Consider the following 20,399-nt stretch of genomic DNA (forward strand, 5'->3'; position numbering starts at 1 on the left):
TATCACAGAGGACTCGTTATTGAAACAATCTATGCTGTTATCATAGTATAGATGACTCGTTATTGGAGTCGTCTGTATAAATTTTTTACAGATGGTTAAAAAAATGTTCTGCACCAAAGCTACGAACTAGATGTATAAATAGATTCTCTACGTACCCAAAGCATAAGTATTTCATTCTCAAATGTGGAACACACATGTAAATCACGTAAAATTGATAAAAAAGTCAACTTCTTAGATACAGGGGTACAATCTACTGTTCCCATTTTGGACTCTTGAAACCTCTTAAATTTAAATCACGGCAAAAAGACCGGTAACCGCCCCTAACGGCTGAAATTTAGGCAAAAATTCTACTGCCATCTCAACAAGATAATTCAGACTCCGTGCTAACTTTTGAAAATTTATTATCACAAAAAGCATAGGTTAATTGAAAACACATAATTTCCAAACGTAAAGAACCGCATCCTGTGAGTATGGACGTTTTGCCGTCATAGGTAATTTCCGTGTTTGGGCCAATTACAGTTATACCCATGTTGTTAACAATACAGTAGTGTACCACAATGTTGACTTTTCAGTATTTCCGTTCTCCCAGCACGGCCCTAAAAAAAAAAAAAAAAAAAAAACCAGCACGGCCCTCGGGTCACCCAGCTGCGCACCTCCCGGGCTCCCGGCGCGACATCCCGCGATTCCCGCCGCACCCCCGCCGCTTCACCCCACAAAACCCCAGTCTCGCCGCGGGAAACCCCACCCCACGCGCGCGCCTGCCCCTCGTCTCCCCGCGAAAACCCCAGCCTTTCCCGCCGCCCCCCGCGCGCGCATTTCATCGAGCACATTGTCCGCACCCGGCACTACCACCACCACCATCACCACCTCTCCGCGCGGCCTGCGGCGGCGGTATGGAGGGCGACGACTTCACGCCGGAGGGCGGCAAGCTCCCCGAGCTCAAGCTAGGTCCGTCCGCGCGCGCGTCCATCTTGGTTTCTTTCGAATCGTCGGGTCACTCATCTTGCTCACGGCTTCTTTTCTTGCGGTTGAATAGATGCGAGGCAAGCGCAGGGTTTCATCTCCTTCTTCAAGAAATTGCCCCAGGTGCGCCTCCCTCTATTTCTCTTCTTTTTTTGTTTTAGTTTTTGGGATTATTTTTGGAGGACTTTTTTGGACTGATTTCTTTTATTTTTGGTCTGATAGGATCCTCGAGCCGTCCGTTTGTTCGATCGCAGGGTAAGTGCTTCGTTGATGTTGCTATACTTTTCTAATGGATGTGAATCGTTTTTCGTTTTCTTCATGAGCAATTGTACCAAACTAGTGAAATGGGGGAAATGGTTCTGGTGCCCTTATTATGAGAAATATGGACTATTGTGCATTTTCTTCACCTCATAAGCCAACACATAGATTTCACTTGAGCCATGAGCAGTGGCGGACCGAGAACAAAATGACTTATTGGACTAGAGGTCCAGGTACCTCACTTGTTGGGTTAGCGGGTGTCATATGAGCATGTTACATACCGATAGATCACTACACGAAAAATCACCAGGTGTCCTGTGCACCCTCCACCTATAAGGTGAGTCCGTCCCTGGCCATGAGATGAGGCTAATATTGTTAGCCCAATTTGCTGGACAGTTTATGCATCATGTAAGTTGGTCTCAGCCAAAATTTAGGAATTTTATCATAGATACAGTTCATGATATGTTTCAAAGTCATGAATAACTCCACACTTGAGAAGTTAGCCAGTGTTAGCTGAGGTTGCAAATTAGGGCTCTGTTTGACATTTCCATGCAATGCTGCATACTTTGAAGCTAGATAGATACTCTACAAGTAATTTTTTTTTTGGAATCCTGTATGATTTATGTCCTGTTTTATTTGAAAGTGGAATTAAAGAAACAATCGGTAATTCATATATGGGGCAATACATGTTTAGTGAAAAGAATTTTGTGGAATGCACAGTGATGCTACACAGAGCCTTAAAGCCACTTCCCCCCTCTACCTCTAGCTGCATGAGGTAGTTCGTGCTAAAATGACCAACGTTTTCTTCAAGATTTTTTTCTTTAGTTGGCGTTATTCCTTCGTTATATTTTGATACCAATGCTATCTTCATTGTATAGCAATCAAAACTGTTGAGGTATACCATGTCTGCACAGAGTTAAATGTTAGCTGCCTTTTCTGGGATAATTTAATTATTTATTCTAGTTATTCTTATATTGATAAACTTTCTGTTATAAAAGGGCATGTTATAACTAGTGCTTAAATGTTTATCAGGATTATTACACTGCTCATGGCGAGAATGCCACATTTATTGCAAGGACGTACTACCACACAATGTCTGCCTTGCGTCAGTTAGGTAGCAGCTCTGACGGAATCTCAAGTGTCAGTGTGAGCAAGGCTATGTTTGAGACCATTGCCCGCAACATTTTGTTAGAGAGGATCGACCATACTTTGGAGCTCTATGAGGGAAGTGGGTCGAATTGGAGGTTAACAAAATCTGGAACACCTGGAAATATTGGTAGTTTTGAAGATATTCTGTTTGCTAACAACGACATGCAAGATTCGCCAGTCATTGTTGCTTTGTTTCCAGTTTTCCGAGAAAGTCAGCTGTATGTGGGGCTTAGTTTTTTGGATATGACCAACAGGAAGCTTGGGTTGGCTGAGTTCCCTGAAGATAGCCGATTCACAAATGTTGAATCGGCACTTGTTGCATTAGGTTGCAAGGAGTGTCTTCTTCCAGTGGACTGTGAGAAATCCATCGATTTGCATCCACTTCAAGATGCCATTAGTAATTGTAATGTTCTATTGACTCAGAGAAACAAGGCTGACTTCAAATCTAGGGATCTTGTTCAAGATCTTGGTAGAATAATCAGGGGTTCTGTTGAGCCAGTTCATCACCTGCTATCTCAATTTGACTACGCTCTTGGTTCCCTTGGAGCTCTATTATCTTATGCTGAGTTGCTAGCAGATGATACTAACTATGGATATTACACAATTGAGAAGTACAATTTGGACTGTTACATGCGACTTGATTCTGCTGCGGTGCGAGCATTGAATATTGCCGAAGGAAAAACTGATGTAAACAAGAACTTCAGTTTGTTTGGTTTGATGAACAGAACCTGTACTGTTGGGATGGGAAAGAGACTGCTTAACAGATGGCTCAAACAACCTCTGTTAGATGTAAATGAAATCAATAACAGATTAGATATGGTTCAGGCTTTCGTAGAAGACCCAGAGCTTCGTCAGGGACTTAGGCAGCAACTTAAAAGGATATCAGATATTGATCGTCTAACACATTCTCTCCGAAAGAAATCAGCTAATCTGCAGCCTGTTGTTAAGCTTTACCAGGTTTTTGCTGCAACCTACTGTTATTTTGCTTTAATGAAAGTTAGCAAATATGATTATTTGCCTAAAAATGTATATGAAAATAAATTTAGCGCAGTCATATTGGTTTATTAGCTGCTAGTTTAAGACTAATGTAGCATATAATGAAAGGAGGGCATTGGACCGTTGTAGTCCTTGTTGTTGTATGTTTGTGCAGAGCCTTCAAACAAACAAAATGGATACCTTAAGTAAGGGCTACGTTTCCCAAGATGGGTGTATCTTTATATGCTTCTAGTTTGACATAAACATTTGTGCACATTTCTTGTTGACAGTTTAGTATGTAATGTTTAGATGTGTGGCCTTTGCCACAATTTTAAATCCATTTACTCAAACTGACTTGTACTTTGTTAACCAATGTAATTGCAGTCTTGCATTAGAATTTCATACATCAAGGGTGTTCTTCAACAGTACAATGGCCAATTTTCTTCATTGATAAGGACAAAGTTTCTTGACCCATTAGAAGAATGGCTGGCAGAGAATCGATTTGGTAGGTTTGCTTCTCTTGTTGAGACAGCTATTGACCTTGATCAGCTAGAGAATGGCGAGTACAGGATATCCCCCCTATATTCTTCTGACTTGGCTGTGCTGAAGGATGAGCTTTCTGTGGTTGAAGATCACATAAATAATTCACACAAGCATACAGCTAGTAATCTGGATCTTTCTATTGATAAGCAACTGAAGCTAGAAAAAGGGCCACTTGGTCATGTGTTCAGAATCACAAAGAAAGAGGAGCAGAAAGTTAGGAAGAAGCTCACTAGCAATTACATAATCATAGAGACTCGTAAAGATGGTGTGAAGTTCACAAGTTCCAATCTGAAAAAGCTAGGTGATCAATACCAGGCACTGCTTTGTGAATACACAAATTGTCAGAAAAAGGTTGTTGATGATGTAGTGAGGGTTTCAGGCACCTTCTCAGAGGTACCTCAGCATAATCCTTTTAGCTTCATTTTTTTTTCTTAGTACATGTTGTAACTAATAGTCAATCTTGATACAGGTATTTGAAAATTTTGCTGCGGTTCTGTCTGAGTTGGATGTTTTACAAAGTTTTGCTGATTTGGCAACAAGTAGCCCAGTTCCTTATGTAAGACCAGACATCACAACATCGGTAAGAAATACTTACTAAAACCCTTCAAAATTTGTTTGGCAATTGTAGATCTAACTTTGAGAATGTAATACAGGATGAAGGAGACATTATTCTACAAGGTAGTAGACATCCTTGTTTGGAGGCCCAAGATGGTGTTAACTTTATACCCAATGATTGCACTCTGGTAAGTATACTATGAAATGATATTTGCAATGGCAGCAAGTAGTCACTGAGATTTGCGATATTTCAAATGGCCCTAAATAGGTGAGAGGGAAAAGTTGGTTTCAGATCATCACGGGGCCAAACATGGGTGGAAAATCCACTTTTATAAGACAGGTTAGATTTCCCCTTGATAGAAGGAATTTATTGATAAATGTTTTGGACTTCCTCTGTTATATATAGGAATGGTGGTTTGTTGGCACTCTATGGTATATTAATGTTTTCTAAAAACCATATGATTTATTGGGGATATTGATTGTACTAGGATAGTATTTGTTGCATTATGCATATTGCTTCATAGGAGTGACTACTTTTAGGAATAACAACTTGTATTCAATAGTAGTCTTTGGGCTCAATTTATAGAGTACATGAGGAATACAAGATAAGGACTCTAATAACCTAACCTATATGTAATGGATAAGGACTATATTCCTACCATCCCCTCAAATGCAAGGTGTATGCAATTTGCATTTGAAAGAGATGACACTAAGTAATGGACTTAGACTAATATATAGAAAAAAATTCTCTTCAAAGCCGTTGTAGAGTGGACCTTGTAATCCTGTTGAATCAAGTCGAAGAAGTGCTATACAAAGCACTAGAGTTGTGATGATGACAACAAAAGAATGCTCTTGGTCAAGAATCGCTATCGCAACAAGGCGATGACGCGTAGCAAGACAACAAACGTAAGTTGTCACTGAAGGGTTGCGGGTAGGCTACGCTAGCACAAAATAAATTTTCTCTACCGCATTCAACCAGGAAGCCATGCGAGTAGGGGATCATGAATCGTTACCACTTGACGAGCAGTGCAGCGGAAGAAGAGTTGGAGCAGACCAATCCAACGTCGTGCGCGTCAAGTAGTCGATCGTCAACCTCGTCCCGAGCACGTCCCGAGCACCTTCCGAGTACTCGCGGGTACGTCCCGAGTACTCCCGAGCAGATCAGCACCGCAATAGTAGCAGCGCCTCCACGGTATCCACACGTACAAGGATGGAATCGCCGTGCGCCGGTGTGCTAGCACCGCGCGCCCGGCTAGGGTTTCGAAGGGAGTTCGGGAATAGGAGGCGGCTAGGGTTTCTAAAGAACACCATGCGCCTTGGCCCCTGCCTATTCTTATATAGAGCACGCTAATGGGCCTTTAATCAACATTAAAGCCTATTATGACTCTAAACCCTAATGGTCCTTTAATCAACATTAAAGCCCATTAGCAGATCCAATCCGCAAACTCGATCGCCTCTAGGGCATATTACCAACAGTCACTAAAGCTACGGAAAGACCAAGACGATAACAGAAAGTCCTAGATCAAGAATTGCAAACACAACAATGACAAGTAGCGAGACAACAGATGAAGTTGTCACTAAAGCTACAGAAAGATTTAGATGGCTAAGTTGCATCAATAACGACGGGAAAGAAATTGACTAATGGACGAAAGAATATGTGGACTCGTACGGCATAGACGAACTCAAAGAGAAACTGAAACTTGGATTGACGCAGCGGAAGCAAAGACTAAAGAAAAAACGAGATACTAGCAACGATGGTGGAAGCACCATGACTAGCTAGAGCAGACACAAATAACAACAATGATACTAGTAGGTACTAGCAGTTGAGACCAAAAGCTACGCAGAGACGCACCAATAGCACAAGCCTAGCATAATAGCAGCACCACACGATGAGTAGCACAACAACAACAGTGGCAAAAAAAGAAAAGCTAGCACGCAACACACCAACACCTCAGCCCAACACAACCATTCTCCAACACATACTCAAGCAGACAAGCAAGTCTACAACACAATGAATAGAGATGGGGAGGAGGTATAGTAGGGAGAGGTAGCTTCGATTGTAGCCCTGACGCCTCTGCACTCGCCCAGGTAGTCAGGCAGGAGGAGAGAGGGGGGGAGCCGATTGGTGACGGCGGATATGGTTTCCCTCAAGCTGCAAAAGTAGCTCGTCGTGCGTGTGCTCAAGTGTAGTAAGGGCAAGGTCTGGCTCGACCCCAATGAGGTTAGCGATATCTCCATGGCCAACTCCCCTCAGACAAAACATCTAGAAGTTAGTGAAGGATGGGTTCATCATCAAGAAGCCTTGGAAGATCCACTCGATGTCTTGTGCACGGAGAGGGCGGGTGGCCCAAGAGGAGGTTGAGGATGCGCGCAGAGGAGGGTGCGGACACCCGACGGCGGATTTGGCATGTCGGCCTGGGAAGTCGTCGGCTCGGTGGTGGATCTGGTGTGTCAGACCGAGAAGCCGGTGGAGAGGAGCGGGCGCGGCGACCGGGGGTGACAATAGAGCAGGCCGGCGGAGGCGGAGCAGCTAGCGACAACGATAGGGGAGGTCAAAGGGCATGCGGGAGACCGGCGGCGCGGACGGTCGGTAGTTCGGTTGTTCTGGGAGGCAATGGATTCAACGGCCGAATCAGGCTGTTCGTGTTCAGATCAGGAGTTCGACAGGGCAAAGCAAGCTGAAAACAGACGGGGATGGGGAAGGGATAAAGCCGACAGATGAAAACCGACGATGGATAGTAGGAGATCGAGAGGAAGCCCGATGGGAAAGCCAAACCAGATAGATCTACATGGACGAGTTGTGATGTAAAAAAACCATGGCTGTGATACTATGTTAGGAATAGCAACTTGTATTCAATTGTAGCCTTTGGGAGCAATCTATAGAGTACATGAGGAGTATAGGATAAGGACTCTAGTAATCTAACATATACGTAATGGATAAAGATTCTATATTGCTAATAACTACGTCTCATGGTTATATCAGCACTAGAACACTCTCAATGCTATTTTTTTTACAAAGCTATTTAACTTTTTTTTTTTCCGATTCCACGATATTGTTTAATCTATGTTTATAAATTTAAATAGCAGACCAACATTCCTCAAAAAAGGGGAAAAAAAAGTGGACCTACAAAGGTTCTTGGACGATTTCATCTCGCATAGGGTGACAAAGCAGATGGACTTAACTACTATCTTGTCTCTACTGTTCTAGTAATCTAATTAGTGAAACTCTTTTGAAACAAATTTGTGTAGATACTTTCATCCACGTGAATATGCCTACATAATATTGGCAGAGAATGTGATCCTTATGAGATGATGAGTCAATTTTATGCATGTTTATGTCTCAAAAGTCTTGTTGACGAGAAGGGGATCAATCATACATAAAATAAGAGTGCACATTTTTTTTCAGCTGTGCAAGTTTTGGCATATACAATTATTTTTATTGATTTTAGTAGAGTTCTCCGTAACTGTTGGATTATCATAATTTCACTAATGGCGATGCTGGAACCCCTGGTCACTAACGAATTTCCCAAATGTCTAAATATGTACATTTTATAGCTATCGCTGCATCCACATCATGTTATGTTGTTTTATTCCTATACCCTTATGTTGACCTACCAATTATCTTTGATGATTAGTTCACCACTACCGCCTCATATGCATAATGCACTTGTTACAATGCATGACTAGAATAATGAGTTGGTGCGTTTCACGCCTTATGTCATCCAGATGTTTTTTCTTTTTCTGGATAACCATGTGGGGTGATGTATTGAGTACTATTTATATTATATTTAATTCAAGAACTTTCCACAGCTTCTCACAGCAGAAAGATTGCCCAAAATTAATTTTTTAGTGAACCCTAAAAAAGGGTTCTGTTAGTACCTTCTCTATTTAAAATGCTGCTGGTACAAAATCTCTTATGTGAGCATGTGTCTGCAACTCCTTGATCAGTACTTTTTAAAGAATTTAAGGCAAACCAGTTCTGTTAACCTAATAATCCAATCAAAGTAAAGAGTGTGAGCAAGAATTGAAGCAAACCGATTTGATTTGGCTGGAGTACATTTGTACATATGAGCATGCTCTCCTAGCTCTTCCATATTCTCATTCTTGGAAGTTGGCTACTGAAATTTTAATTTATTTATTTTCAACATATTATTTGAAGCAACCAATAATACCTTATGCTAAATTTTCTGCCTACAGTGCCTCATTTATCAGCTTGTCTGAATTACTTTTCATATGAGAACCAGGTTGGTGTAAACGTCTTGATGGCACAAGTTGGTTCCTTTGTTCCATGCGATCAGGCAAGTGTTAGTGTGAGAGATTGTATTTTTGCTCGTGTTGGTGCTGGTGATTGCCAAGTAAGTAGATTCAATCATCACAAAATTTTGTTATTCAGTTTATATTAGAAATGTTTTTGGTTTGAATGCTGATCTAAGGTCCTGTTGTTGTAGCTCATACTGTATGGTATGATTTTCTTGTTTTAGCTTGCTCGATAGTCATACAAATATAGCAAATCAAAGATGCACCAAACAGGAAAGAAGAACATAAACCAGATGGAAAACACCTCTTGTATAGCAATCACGGGTTTTGAAAGAAAATAAGAACTGTATATTTGTTAATACCTTCTTCCTAGAAAGCTCTTGATCCTACTTAAAATACGAATCTGCACAGCTGCACATTAGAGCTTAATATACAAATCCTTATATGCCAATTTTGTTATTCTACTTTTTTTATTTTTTATGTTTAAATTAAATGGATAACTTATGGTGGGGCTTTTTTCTCAGAGGAATACGGAAACTTGCTGTTACTTTTGAACAAGCATTAATTTATATGCTTCTGCAAAGTATGAGTTGCAAACTGTTACATTTTTTTGGCAGCTTCATGGTGTATCAACCTTTATGCAAGAAATGCTTGAAACAGCATCCATCCTGAAAGGTGCCTCCGATAAATCTCTTATAATTATTGACGAGCTCGGACGTGGAACTTCCACATTTGATGGATTTGGTCAGTGTTGTAAACCTTTCTTGGTTTCCTCTTCCATTGTTAATCATTTGGTTTTGTTTCTTTTTTAGCATGTGCACATTTATCTTGGTTACAACTAGGCTAAGCAAATATTCACTTTTAGAATCATATTTGTCAGTACTAGATTTGAAGCAAACATTTTATATGCTTACCAGCTCATTCTTCTGGCATTGCATATTGGAACTTGGTTAAATACTGTGTTGGACAAAACGAAGTAATTTCTTATACCCCTGTGCTTGCTGTACTTAGAATAAAGGAGTGTTTATATCATTGGTGTTTCTTTTTGGTTATGAACTGATGGAATGAAGGCCCTCTACAGACAAAAAAACGAATCATTTTTGGTAAAATTGTATTTCACGACTTTGCTTGCTCCCCTTGACTTTGCTTGCTCCCCTTGATGTCTATGTTTGGTTAGCCATGCACTAATTTTGGATGTAGTTGACAACTTGAGCTGGATGCACCCATGCCCGCAATCATCAGTCTGGTACCATGAATCTCACCACATTCACATTTATCGACATGTCAAATCTCCTATTAGTTGTAATACAGAAATCTAGTATTTTGTTGCTACTAATGCTAAAATGGTGAGTTATCATGGTCTTTGTACCAAAAACTAAGTTCCTCTTGTCTATCATACAAGAGAGTTGGACCCAACGGGCAAAGTTAGCTAACCCTAATTTATATGAGCTAAGGTATACCTATACTTAATATTTAACACCATACGAATCATCATAAGCCACTGAGTTGCAAATATAGCTACCTGTCATTGCATGCAATTTGAGTGCTTCAATCAACCATAGAGATAATCCCATTTAGTGACCTTTAGTAGTGGCCCCCACTATAGCTAGATTGATTTTATCCTTGTAAGAACAGAGGATAGACAAACTTGCTTAAATTGTAAGGTGATATCTGAAGAGTGTGTTGTCCCTCAACATAAACTTGTGATGGCTGACTTTCACTTCTGCATATGTGTTCGATGGGAGAAGGCACCAAAATCGCAAGAACAAAGTGGTGGAAGCTCAAAGGAGAGGTGGCACAAAATTTTAAGGAGAGTTATTAACGAGGGCCTTTGGAAGGAAGGAGAGAATGCAAATGACATGTGGATGAAGATGGCAACTTGCATTAGGAAGGTGACTTCAGAGGTGTTTGGGGTGACCAAAGGAAGTAGGTGCGAAGCTAAAGACACTTGATGGTGGAACGAGGATGTGCAGAAGGCTATCAAGGAGAAGAAAGAATGTTTCAGATGCTTACACGTTGATAGGAGTACGAACAACATAGGGAAGTACAAAGTGGCAAAGAAGGCTGCAAAGCGAGTTGTGAGCAAAGCAAGGGGTCAGACTTATGAGGACCTTTATCAATGGTTGGACACAAAGGGACGAGAAAAGGACATCTATAAGATAGCCAAGATCCGTGAAAGGAAGGCGAGGGACGTCAACCAAGTCCAATGCATCAAGGATGGGACCGGTCGACTTCTAGTGAGAGGATGATGAGATCAAAGACTAGATGGCGAGAGTACTTCATCGGACTGTTCAATGGGGATAACGAGAGCTCTACGATTGAGCTGGATGAATCTTTTGATGATACAACATGCAATTTGTACAAAGGATTCATAAAGCTGAGGTTAAGGAAGCTTTAGAAAGGATGAAAGAATGCAAGACGATAGGCCTTGATAGTATCCCCATTGGGGTGTGGAGATGTCTTGGAGACATAGCAATAGCATGGCTAACTAAGCTCTTCAACCTAATTTTTTGGTCAAACAAAATGTCCGAAGAATGGAGCAATATATTAGTACCAATGTTCAAGAATAAGGGAGATATTCAATAATTCAAAGCTGTACTAATTACCGCGGAATTACGTTGATGAGTCATACAATGAAGCTATGGGAGAGAGTTATTGAGCATTGTCTTAGAAGAATGACGGGCATTACCAAAAATCAATTTGGTTTCATGCCTGGGAGGTCGACCATGGAAGCGATTTTCTTGAAAAGGCAACTTATGAAGAGATGTGGAACAAAAAGCACATGATATTCATTGATTTTGAGAAGGCTTACGATAAAACACTGAGAAATATCATGTGGTGGGTTTTGGAGAAACACAAAGTCCTAACAAAGTACATTATCATCATCAAGGATATGTACAATAACATTGTGATAAGTGTTCGGACAAGTGAAGGTGTCACCGATGACTTTCCGTCTAAAATAGGACTACATCAATGGTCAGCTTTGAACCCTTATTTATTTACTTTGATGATGGATGAGATCATAAGGGACATTCTGAGAGATATCCCTTTGTGTGTACTCTTTGCTGATTATGTAGTGCTAGTTGACAAGAGTAGGATATGGGTTAATAGGAAATTGGAGTTGTGTAGATATACTTTAGAATCAAAAGGTTTTAGATTTAGTAGGACCAAAACCGAGTATATGAAGTGTTATTTCGGTGCTACTAGGCATTAGGGAGAAGATGTTAGTCTCGGTGGAGAGTTGGCTCTCAAGAAGGATAACTTTTAATATTTGAGATCGATGCTACGGAGGGATGGTGATATCGATGAAGATGTTAGTCATATAATCAAAATCGGATAAATGAAATAGTGCTAAGCTTCTGGCATCCTCTGTGACAAGAGGGTGCCACAAAAGCTGAAAGTTCTATAGGACAGCGATTTGATCTGTGATGTATGACGTTGAATGTTGTCCAACCAAAATGTGATATGCTTAATAGCTAAGTGTAGTAGAGATGTGTATGTTAAGATAGATTTGTGGCCATACAAGAAAGGATCGGATCCGAACTAATAATATATGTAATAAGTAGGGATAGCGCCAATTGAAAAAAAAGTGTGTCAAACATCGGTTGAGATGGTTTGGATATATCCAACGGAGGCCTCTAGAGTCACATGTGCATTAGCGCGATACTGAGGTACGCTGATAATGTGAAGAGAGGCAGGAGTCGATCAAACCTAATATGTTAGGAGTCTGTAAAGAAACTTAAAAGAATGACATATCCCCAAAGAACTATCCTTGGATAGAAGTGTTAGACAGCCATATATGGCTTGCGTGTGTGGGTCCAGCGCCCAGGTGTTAACCGCCGGCCGGTCCTGTGTATTTTTGGTTAGAGAGATATGAGGAGATCTGGTTGGTGCTGTTTCTATAAACCACAAGATCTCCTCACCCCTATATATTTGTATACTAGGTCTCTCAATCAATCAATCTACAATTTCCACGCAATCTCATTTGCTTTCATGGTATCACGAGTCTAGGTTAATCACCTGATTCACCTTCCGCACCTAGCGTGCGCCCCTTCCCTGCGCTGCTGCTCCATGGCTTCCCCTTCCTTGCCGCCGCCCGGCGCTCCTCCCGCTGGCGCAATCGTCGATCCCGACGGTCGTGTCGCCAGCGATGCTGCCGCCAATGCCGCTGCTGCTGCTGAGCTCACGCGCGCGGACGATGCCCGCGCGACAAAGAGGCCAGCGAGCGCGCTGCCACGATCGCCCGCGACGTCGCTCTCGCTCGTGCACAGGAGGCCGAGCGCGAGGCTGCCCTCGCCCAGCGCGAGCGCGATGCGGCCGACGAGCGCCTCCGCGCCGCCCTCGATCGCGCTGCTCGCGAGCGCGCGGCGGTCGAGCCCTCCCAGGACGACGCCACCGTCGGCGATAATGCTGTCACCTCGCCGCCACTCACATCGGCGACCCCCCTCTTCTCGAGGCCCTTCTCCACCACGAGGCTGCCGCGCTCCTCAATCTACACGCGCAGGCCGTTGCTGTGCAGAATATCCGCGCCCTCGTGCCCCTCCTCCTCGACCTAAACTCCGCCTTCTACGCGAGATGGCGCGAGTCCTTCCTCCTCACCGTCGGCAAGTTCTCCTTGCAACAGCATGTCCTCTCCGACGTCGCCTCACCCCACTCTCCAGATTGGGTGCATATGGACTGCGTCGTGCGGACGTGGCTCCTCGGCACCATCTCCGACGACCTTGCCGACGCAGTCTCCGAGCGCGGCGCCACCGCCCGCACCACCTGGCTCGCCATCGAGTCCCAATTCCTTGGGAATCGCACCACGCGCGCGCTCTTCGCCGACCAGACCTTCCGCTCCTTCTCCCAAGGCGACCTCTCGGTCTCCGAGTACTGCCGGCGCTACAAGCGCATGGCGGAGGACCTCCGCGACCTCGGCGAACCAATCTCCGACCGCACACTCGTCCTCAATATCATCCGCGGCCTCAATGAGCGCTTCACCGCCCTCTGCCTTCACCTCCGGCGTAGCAACCCTCTCCCCACCTTCCTCCAAGTGCAGGACGACCTCCACCTCGAGGAGCTGACCATGGAGAAGACGGCTCCCGCCGTGGCGCTCGCCGCTGTCGCGGGCCACGACGTCCCCGCGCCCTCCTCCGCTGCCTCGTCCGCCTCTGCTGCCCCGCCTCCCCAGAAAACCCAGCTGCAGGCGGCTGCTGGATCTGGAGGTTGCGCCCCTAAGCGCGGCAAGCGCGGTGGCAAGCGCGGCGGCGGCGACGGCTCCAACCTCGGCGGCGGCTCCAACTCCAGGAGCGCAGGCGCGTCCTCCCCTGCCGGAGCGAGCCAGGCCTCGAGCGCTCTGTGGCCAAGTCCCTACAACCCTTGGTCCGGGTCCATTCAGATGTGGCCCGGACCACGGGCCCCCACGGTGCCTTCCCGTCCCACTGGGCCGGCCTATCAGCCGCATGCCTTCCTAGCCGGGCCCCAAGGGCAGTGGGCCGGCCAGTGGGGCGTGCCTCCCCCCAGCGGGTATGGGCCGCCCGGTTGGGACCAACAGACCCTTGCCGCCAACTTCCAGACGATGTCCCTCCAGCAGCCGCAACAAAATGAGTGGTATTTTGACTCCGGCGCCACAAATAATATGACTGCCGACGCCGGTATACTTACTCCCACTCCTGCTCCTTCCTTTCCATGTCACATTATTGTCGGCAACGGGCATTTACTTCCCGTTACCTCCACTGGCGTCGCTCATTTACCTCATAACCTTCATCTTAATAATGTTCTTGTTCCCCCGAACCTTATTAAGAATCTTATTTCCGTACGCCAGTTCACTTCCGACAATAACTGTTCTGTAGAGTTTGACCCTTTTGGCTGTTCTGTGAAGGTCTTCCCTCTCAGAGAGAGATCGCCAGGTGTGATAGCTCCGGTCCCCTATACCCATTGCAGCTTGCGGCCTCTGCCTTCCATGCCGCCACCTCCTCTTCGCTTTGGCATCAGCGTCTCGGACATCCTGGTCATGAAGTCCTTTCTAAGCTAGCACAATCTTTTGGTCTTCCTTGTAATAAAAGTGCTAGTGTCACTCTTTGTCATGCGTGTCAGCTCGGTCGTCACACACGTCTTCCCTTTCATGCGTCGTCATCACGTGCCACCCATAATTTTCAGTTAATACATTGTGATCTTTGGACCTCACCCATTACTAGTGTATTTGGTTATTCTTGATGACTGCTCGCATTATCTTTGGACGTTTCCGCTACGACTTAAGTCTGACACTTTCTCCACTCTTTCTAACTTTTTTGCTTATGTTCGCACCCAGTTCGGTGTCACCATAAAGGGGATCCAGTGCGACAACGGCCGCGAATTCGATAATTCCAGCGCCCGCACGTTCTTCCTCTCCCATGGCATACACCTGCGTATGTCCTGCCCCTACACCTTGCCTCAGAACGGTAAAGCTGAACGCATAATCCGCACCACAAACAATGTCGTTCGCTCCCTCCTGTTCCAGGCTAGCATTCCCCCCACGTTTTGGGCTGCGGCTCTTAGCACTACAACCTATCTTCTGAATATTCTTCCCACCAAAACACTTAATTTCTCTACGCCGCATCTCTCCCTTTTTGGGACCCAGCCATCGTATGAGCACCTATGCGTTTTTGGTTGCAAGTGTTATCCCAACCTTTCCGCCACTGCCGCCCACAAACTTGCTCCTCGTTCCGCCTTGTGTGTATTTCTTGGCTACTCCCTCCACCACAAGGGCTATCTCTGCCTTGATCGTCACACAAACCGTATCATCATCTCCCGCCATGTGATCTTTGAAGAGTCCTCTTTTCCCTTTTCCAAGGATTCTTCTCCTCCCACTCGAGCGGCCTTTGATTTCCTGGAGGATTTTACCAATCCTATGTCGGTTCCCTTTGCACCGTCATCTTGTCTGTTACCTGCAGGTACAGTTTCCACCGCACAGCCATGTGCGGCAACCGGTGCCCCTGACTCCCCCAGGCACCACAACCCGCCCCTGCCGGTCAGGATGCACCCCGCCCAAGCCACGCGTACCGCGCGTGATCCCGCGGCCCGGCTCCCTGTTGCGCACCCGCCTTCTGGGCCGCGCTCGGTCGGTGGGCTGCCTTCGTCGTCTGGTGGGCCGTGCTCGCCTGGTGGGCCGCAGCCGTACTCGTCTTGCGGGACGCAGCCCATGTCTGGCGGCTTCGCGTCTCCTTCAACCACGCCGCCTGCTGCATCACGCAGCCCCGACGTCCCTGCGACCTCCCCGCAGGCCTCTCCGCAGCCTCCTCGGCCTCCTCGGCGTTTTGGTGCCGTCTACGCCCGGCGCCCTCCCGCGGTACCAGTCCACGTGACCGTGCCCATGGCGTGTGTCACGGTGCCGGCCCCGGCGCCCGCACCGACAACTGCGCCTCTTCCTGCCGGTGCTATAGCAGTACCTCCTGTGGCGAATCAGCATGCCATGGTCACACGCGGGAAGCACGGTTTCCGTCAGCCGGCACTGTTCCAGGCCACGCCGCTGTCTCCAGTTCCCAGGACTTACCGTGCTGCCCTCGCTGATCCAAATTGGCGAGCCGCTATGGAAGCTGAATACTCAGCCCTTCTGTCCAACCAAACGTGGGATCTTCTTCCTCGACCGCCTCGGTCCAATGTGGTGACAGGCAAATGGGTGTTCAAACATAAATTCAAAGCTGATGGGTCCTTTGAGCGATACAAGGCGCGTTGGGTTCTTCGTGGATTCACCCAACGTCCCGGTGTTGATTTTGCTGAGACATTCAGTCCGGTCGTCAAGCCTGCTACTGTACGGACTGTTCTCTCTTTGGCTCTCTCACGCTCCTGGCCCATTCATCAGCTCGATGTCAACAATGCCTTCCTGCATGGTACCTTGTCGGAGACAGTTTACTGCGCTCAGCCCTCCGGATTTGAAGATGCTGCTCATCCTGATTTTGTGTGCCGGCTTAATCGTTCTCTTTATGGACTTAAGCAGGCACCTCGCGCGTGGTACAGCAGGTTTGCTTCCCACCTTCTGCAGCTTGGTTTTGTTGAGGCCAAATCAGACACATCTATGTTTGTCTATCGTCGTGGAGCGGATACCGTTTACCTCCTGCTCTATGTTGATGACATTGTGCTGACAGCCTCCTCTACTGCTTTACTCCGGCGTACCATTGGCGCTCTTCAGCAGGAGTTTCCTATGAAGGATCTCGGCGTCCTTCATAACTTCCTGGGTATGCATGTTCAACACACGAGCTCGGGTCTCTTCCTCTCTCAACGGCAATATATGATTGAAATCCTTGAGCGTGCTGGAATGGCTGACTGCAAGCCATGCTCGACGCTTGTTGATGTTAATCCGAAGCTTTCAGCGGATGGTGACCCTGTATCTGACCCTACAGATTTCCGCAGCCTTGCAGGCGCTCTTCAGTATCTGACTTTCACCAGGCCAGATGTCTCTTATGCGGTTCAGCAAGTCTGCCTTCACATGCATGATCCATGGGAGCCACACCTTGCCGCCCTGAAGCGCATTCTGCGCTACGTTCGTGGCACCTTGCACATGGGTCTGTTCCTGCGCCCCTCCCCTCAGTCTGACTTGGTGGTCTACTCTGATGCTGATTGGGCCGGTTGTCCTGATACGCGCAAGTCTACCTCAGGCTATGTAGTGTTCCTTGGTGACAATCTGGTCTCTTGGTCGTCCAAGCGTCAGAACACCGTCTCTCGTTCCAGTGCCGAGGCTGAGTACCGAGCTGTTGCCAACGCCGTTGCGGAAGTCACCTGGTTACGCCAACTCTTGTCTGAGCTGCACACTCCTTTGCACAAGACAACCTTGGTGTATTGTGACAACATCAGCACAGTCTACATGTCTTCGAACCCCATTCAGCACCAGCGCACCAAACATGTGGAGATCGATCTACACTTCGTTCGGGAGCGCGTTGCACTTGGTGATGTCCGTGTCCTTCATGTCCCTACGACATCTCAATTCGCCGACATCTTCACCAAGGGGCTGCCTTCGTCAGTCTTCATGGAGTTCCGGTCTAGTCTAAACGTTCGTTCCACCGACGATTCGACTGCGGGGGCGTGTTAGACAGCCATATATGGCTTGCGTATGTGGGTCCAGCGCCCAGGTGTTAACCGCCTGCCGGCCTTGTGTATTTTTGGTTAGAGAGATATGAGGAGATCTGGTTGGTGCTGTTTCTATAAACCACAAGATCTCCTCACCCCTATATATTTGTATACTAGGTCTCTCAATCAATCAATCTACAATTTCCACGCAATCTCATTTGCTTTCAAGAAGCGCGTGGAAGTTAGCAATTCACGTGCTAAACTATAACTTATGCATCAGTCTCCTTGTACTGTTATTATTTTTTTACTATTACTATTACTTTTATTATCATTATTGTTTTCTCATCATCGTTTTAGTTGGATCTTGTGGGTTTGATCTCTAGCCTACCCTAACTTGTTTGGGACAAATGTTGCTGCTGTTGTATCCATTTTTGGCTGTTATTATCATCTTGCAAGCTGCAACTACTTGCTATCAGACCGATTACCGGATGAAAGCTGGTGATTATCATTTCTAAGTTGTGATTCCAATACAAGGAAAAAACTGGTTGCCAGATGAAGCATAAGATTTTTCTTAAAAACTGTTTTTCGGACCCCTGTTAAGTGACTAGACCATAGAGCTTGGCTATTCAGTGACTGTACCCTTTTTACAAGGATTTCTCTTTTCATACTCCTATGGAGATACTAGTTAATCAACCTTGGTTACCTACTGCTGCAGTATGCTCAGACTTCAGACAACTGGAACTTCTAACTCGTGTGTGGAATTGATAATTTATTTTTGATCAGGTCTTGCATGGGCAATATGTGAGCATCTTGTGGAAGTGACTCGAGCGCCTACCTTGTTTGCAACTCATTTCCATGAATTAACTGCGTTGGCACAGAGGAATACTGATGAGCACCGAGATGTTCCAGATATCGGAATTGCAAATTATCATGTGGGTGCACATATAGACCCATCAAGTCGGAAGTTAACTATGCTTTACAAGGTACTTCGCTACGTGAAATTCTGAACCACATTTTGAAATCTTTTCTTTTTTTAGCTTACAGAAACAAGTCAGCATTAGCAGTGTGCCAAACGATGCCTCCACAGATATTCTCCCTGACAATCTTTTTCTGTTCTTTTTGTAGGTTGAACCTGGTGCATGTGATCAAAGTTTTGGTATTCACGTTGCAGAATTTGCTAATTTTCCAGAAGCTGTTGTTGCTCTTGCAAAAAGCAAAGCAGAAGAATTAGAAGATTTTTCTACTACACCTACCTTTTTGGACGATTCAAAAGACGAGGTATCTACTAAAAGTCAAAATAAATGCTGTAGATTTGATATCAATTAAAATGTGCATGCTTCTTCTCATGTGAGAGATCTTAGATAACAAAAAAAAACTAATATTGGATTCGAATTCTCATGTAAGTAAATTTTATCTGCAAATATGGTTAAGAAAAAACTATTTTCATCCGTTGCACAATTCATGGGAGCTCGGTGGTGACTGGTTGCATGGGGTATCCAACCTTACTGAAACTCAAACCTCTTTCTGAGCGAGTGTTGTCTTGCGCAGGTCGGATCTAAACGCAAGAGGGTATTTAGCCCAGATGACGTGACCAGAGGAGCTGCTCGAGCTCGGCTTTTCTTGGAGGAATTTGCCGCATTGCCTTTAGACGAGATGGATGGGAGCAAGGCCATGGAGTTGGCCACCAAGCTGAAAGTTGACTTGCAGAAAGATGCAGCTGACAATCCTTGGCTTCAGCAGTTTTTCTGAAGGGGATTAACCCCTGCGCGGATGGGGGTTTCGTTAAGGTAGAACCGTTAGAAAACTACGTTGATGCTTGGATCTCCTGATTCTTTTTGTTAATACGCATCAGCCTATAAATGTTATCTTCTAGGCTTAACAAACAAGTAGTAGGCCATGTGTATATATAGTGGTAATGCTGCTCCTCTCTCTGAATACCGATTGGCTGCAGCTAGTCTGTTTTGTGCAACTCCCGTCTAAGCTGGAAATCTATGCATGTCTATTTTAGAACATTGTTGCATGTCCAGCAAAATTCTGTCAGTGCTAGAAGCAAGACCAGCAGAGTATTGTGGCCTTGTGGAGTCCTGAGACCGAGTGTTTTTACATAATTCTAGGTAGAGCTGCAAGTCCTGAAACTATGACTTGAGTTGCAGGACCGATGATCACATGATTCACAAGACAGATGCCTAGTGTCACAGGCTTCGAAAGAAAACAAACCAAATTACCAACCACGTGCTTCCAAAAGCTGCTCTCGAGGGAATATGATCTGCTCCCTAGTTCCAGTCACAAGGCATCTTCGCTGTCCCGATGCATCCGCACGACTGCTGGATTTGTATATGACGCGACAATGGTAGCGCGATACAAACCAGACCAGAGAGTGAGAAACACGAGGTATCCTTCTCCCGGAAGATCCTCTCATTCCTGAAAAATATAAGAAAGGACGTCATAGATATGTACAATGATCGTATTTCTGTATTCTGATGTACTTGCTTAAACTATTCTTCAAAGCAAAATGATGAAATATATCCTTTGCATTATTCCTACACTAGGATCCAAGAAGATAAATTTGCGATGGAGCAGAGCAGATATATTTCCTAGATTAATCAATTCTATAGACGCTTTTAAACATTAGTGACGCAGCTGTATCTAGTGTATACTGTGCATGGACTGATAAAAAA

The 20,399-nt window shown here is 45.3% G+C and overlaps 1 protein-coding gene across 1 annotated transcript; it reads left to right on the forward strand.

Annotated features, from left to right (window-relative positions):
* The first annotated feature begins 592 nt into the window (after positions 1 to 592).
* Positions 593 to 19,733, forward strand: LOC133884528 (DNA mismatch repair protein MSH2). The gene is made up of 13 exons (XM_062323979.1): positions 593 to 948; positions 1,037 to 1,086; positions 1,186 to 1,218; positions 2,254 to 3,327; positions 3,730 to 4,281; positions 4,358 to 4,468; positions 4,542 to 4,631; positions 4,712 to 4,783; positions 8,688 to 8,798; positions 9,318 to 9,444; positions 18,505 to 18,704; positions 18,847 to 18,999; positions 19,270 to 19,733. Exons 1-13 carry the CDS (start codon positions 894 to 896, stop codon positions 19,468 to 19,470), a joined length of 2,829 nt encoding a protein of 942 aa, XP_062179963.1. The 5' UTR covers positions 593 to 893; the 3' UTR covers positions 19,471 to 19,733.
* Positions 19,734 to 20,399: the final 666 nt, after the last annotated feature.

Source organism: Phragmites australis, chromosome 11, assembly GCF_958298935.1.
Source record: "Phragmites australis chromosome 11, lpPhrAust1.1, whole genome shotgun sequence".
NCBI classification, from domain to species: domain Eukaryota; kingdom Viridiplantae; phylum Streptophyta; class Magnoliopsida; order Poales; family Poaceae; genus Phragmites; species Phragmites australis.

What these genes read in the sequence shown, in the direction of transcription:
- LOC133884528 (XM_062323979.1), top strand. Translation starts at nt 894, where the DNA reads ATGGAGGGCGACGACTTCACGCCGGAGGGCGGCAAGCTCCCCGAGCTC. An exon ending in TTTCAGGCACCTTCTCAGAG is followed by an intron (nt 4,282 to 4,357) that starts GTACCTCAGCAT and finishes ATCTTGATACAG; the next exon opens with GTATTTGAAAATTTTGCTGC. An exon ending in TACCCAATGATTGCACTCTG is followed by an intron (nt 4,632 to 4,711) that starts GTAAGTATACTA and finishes GGCCCTAAATAG; the next exon opens with GTGAGAGGGAAAAGTTGGTT.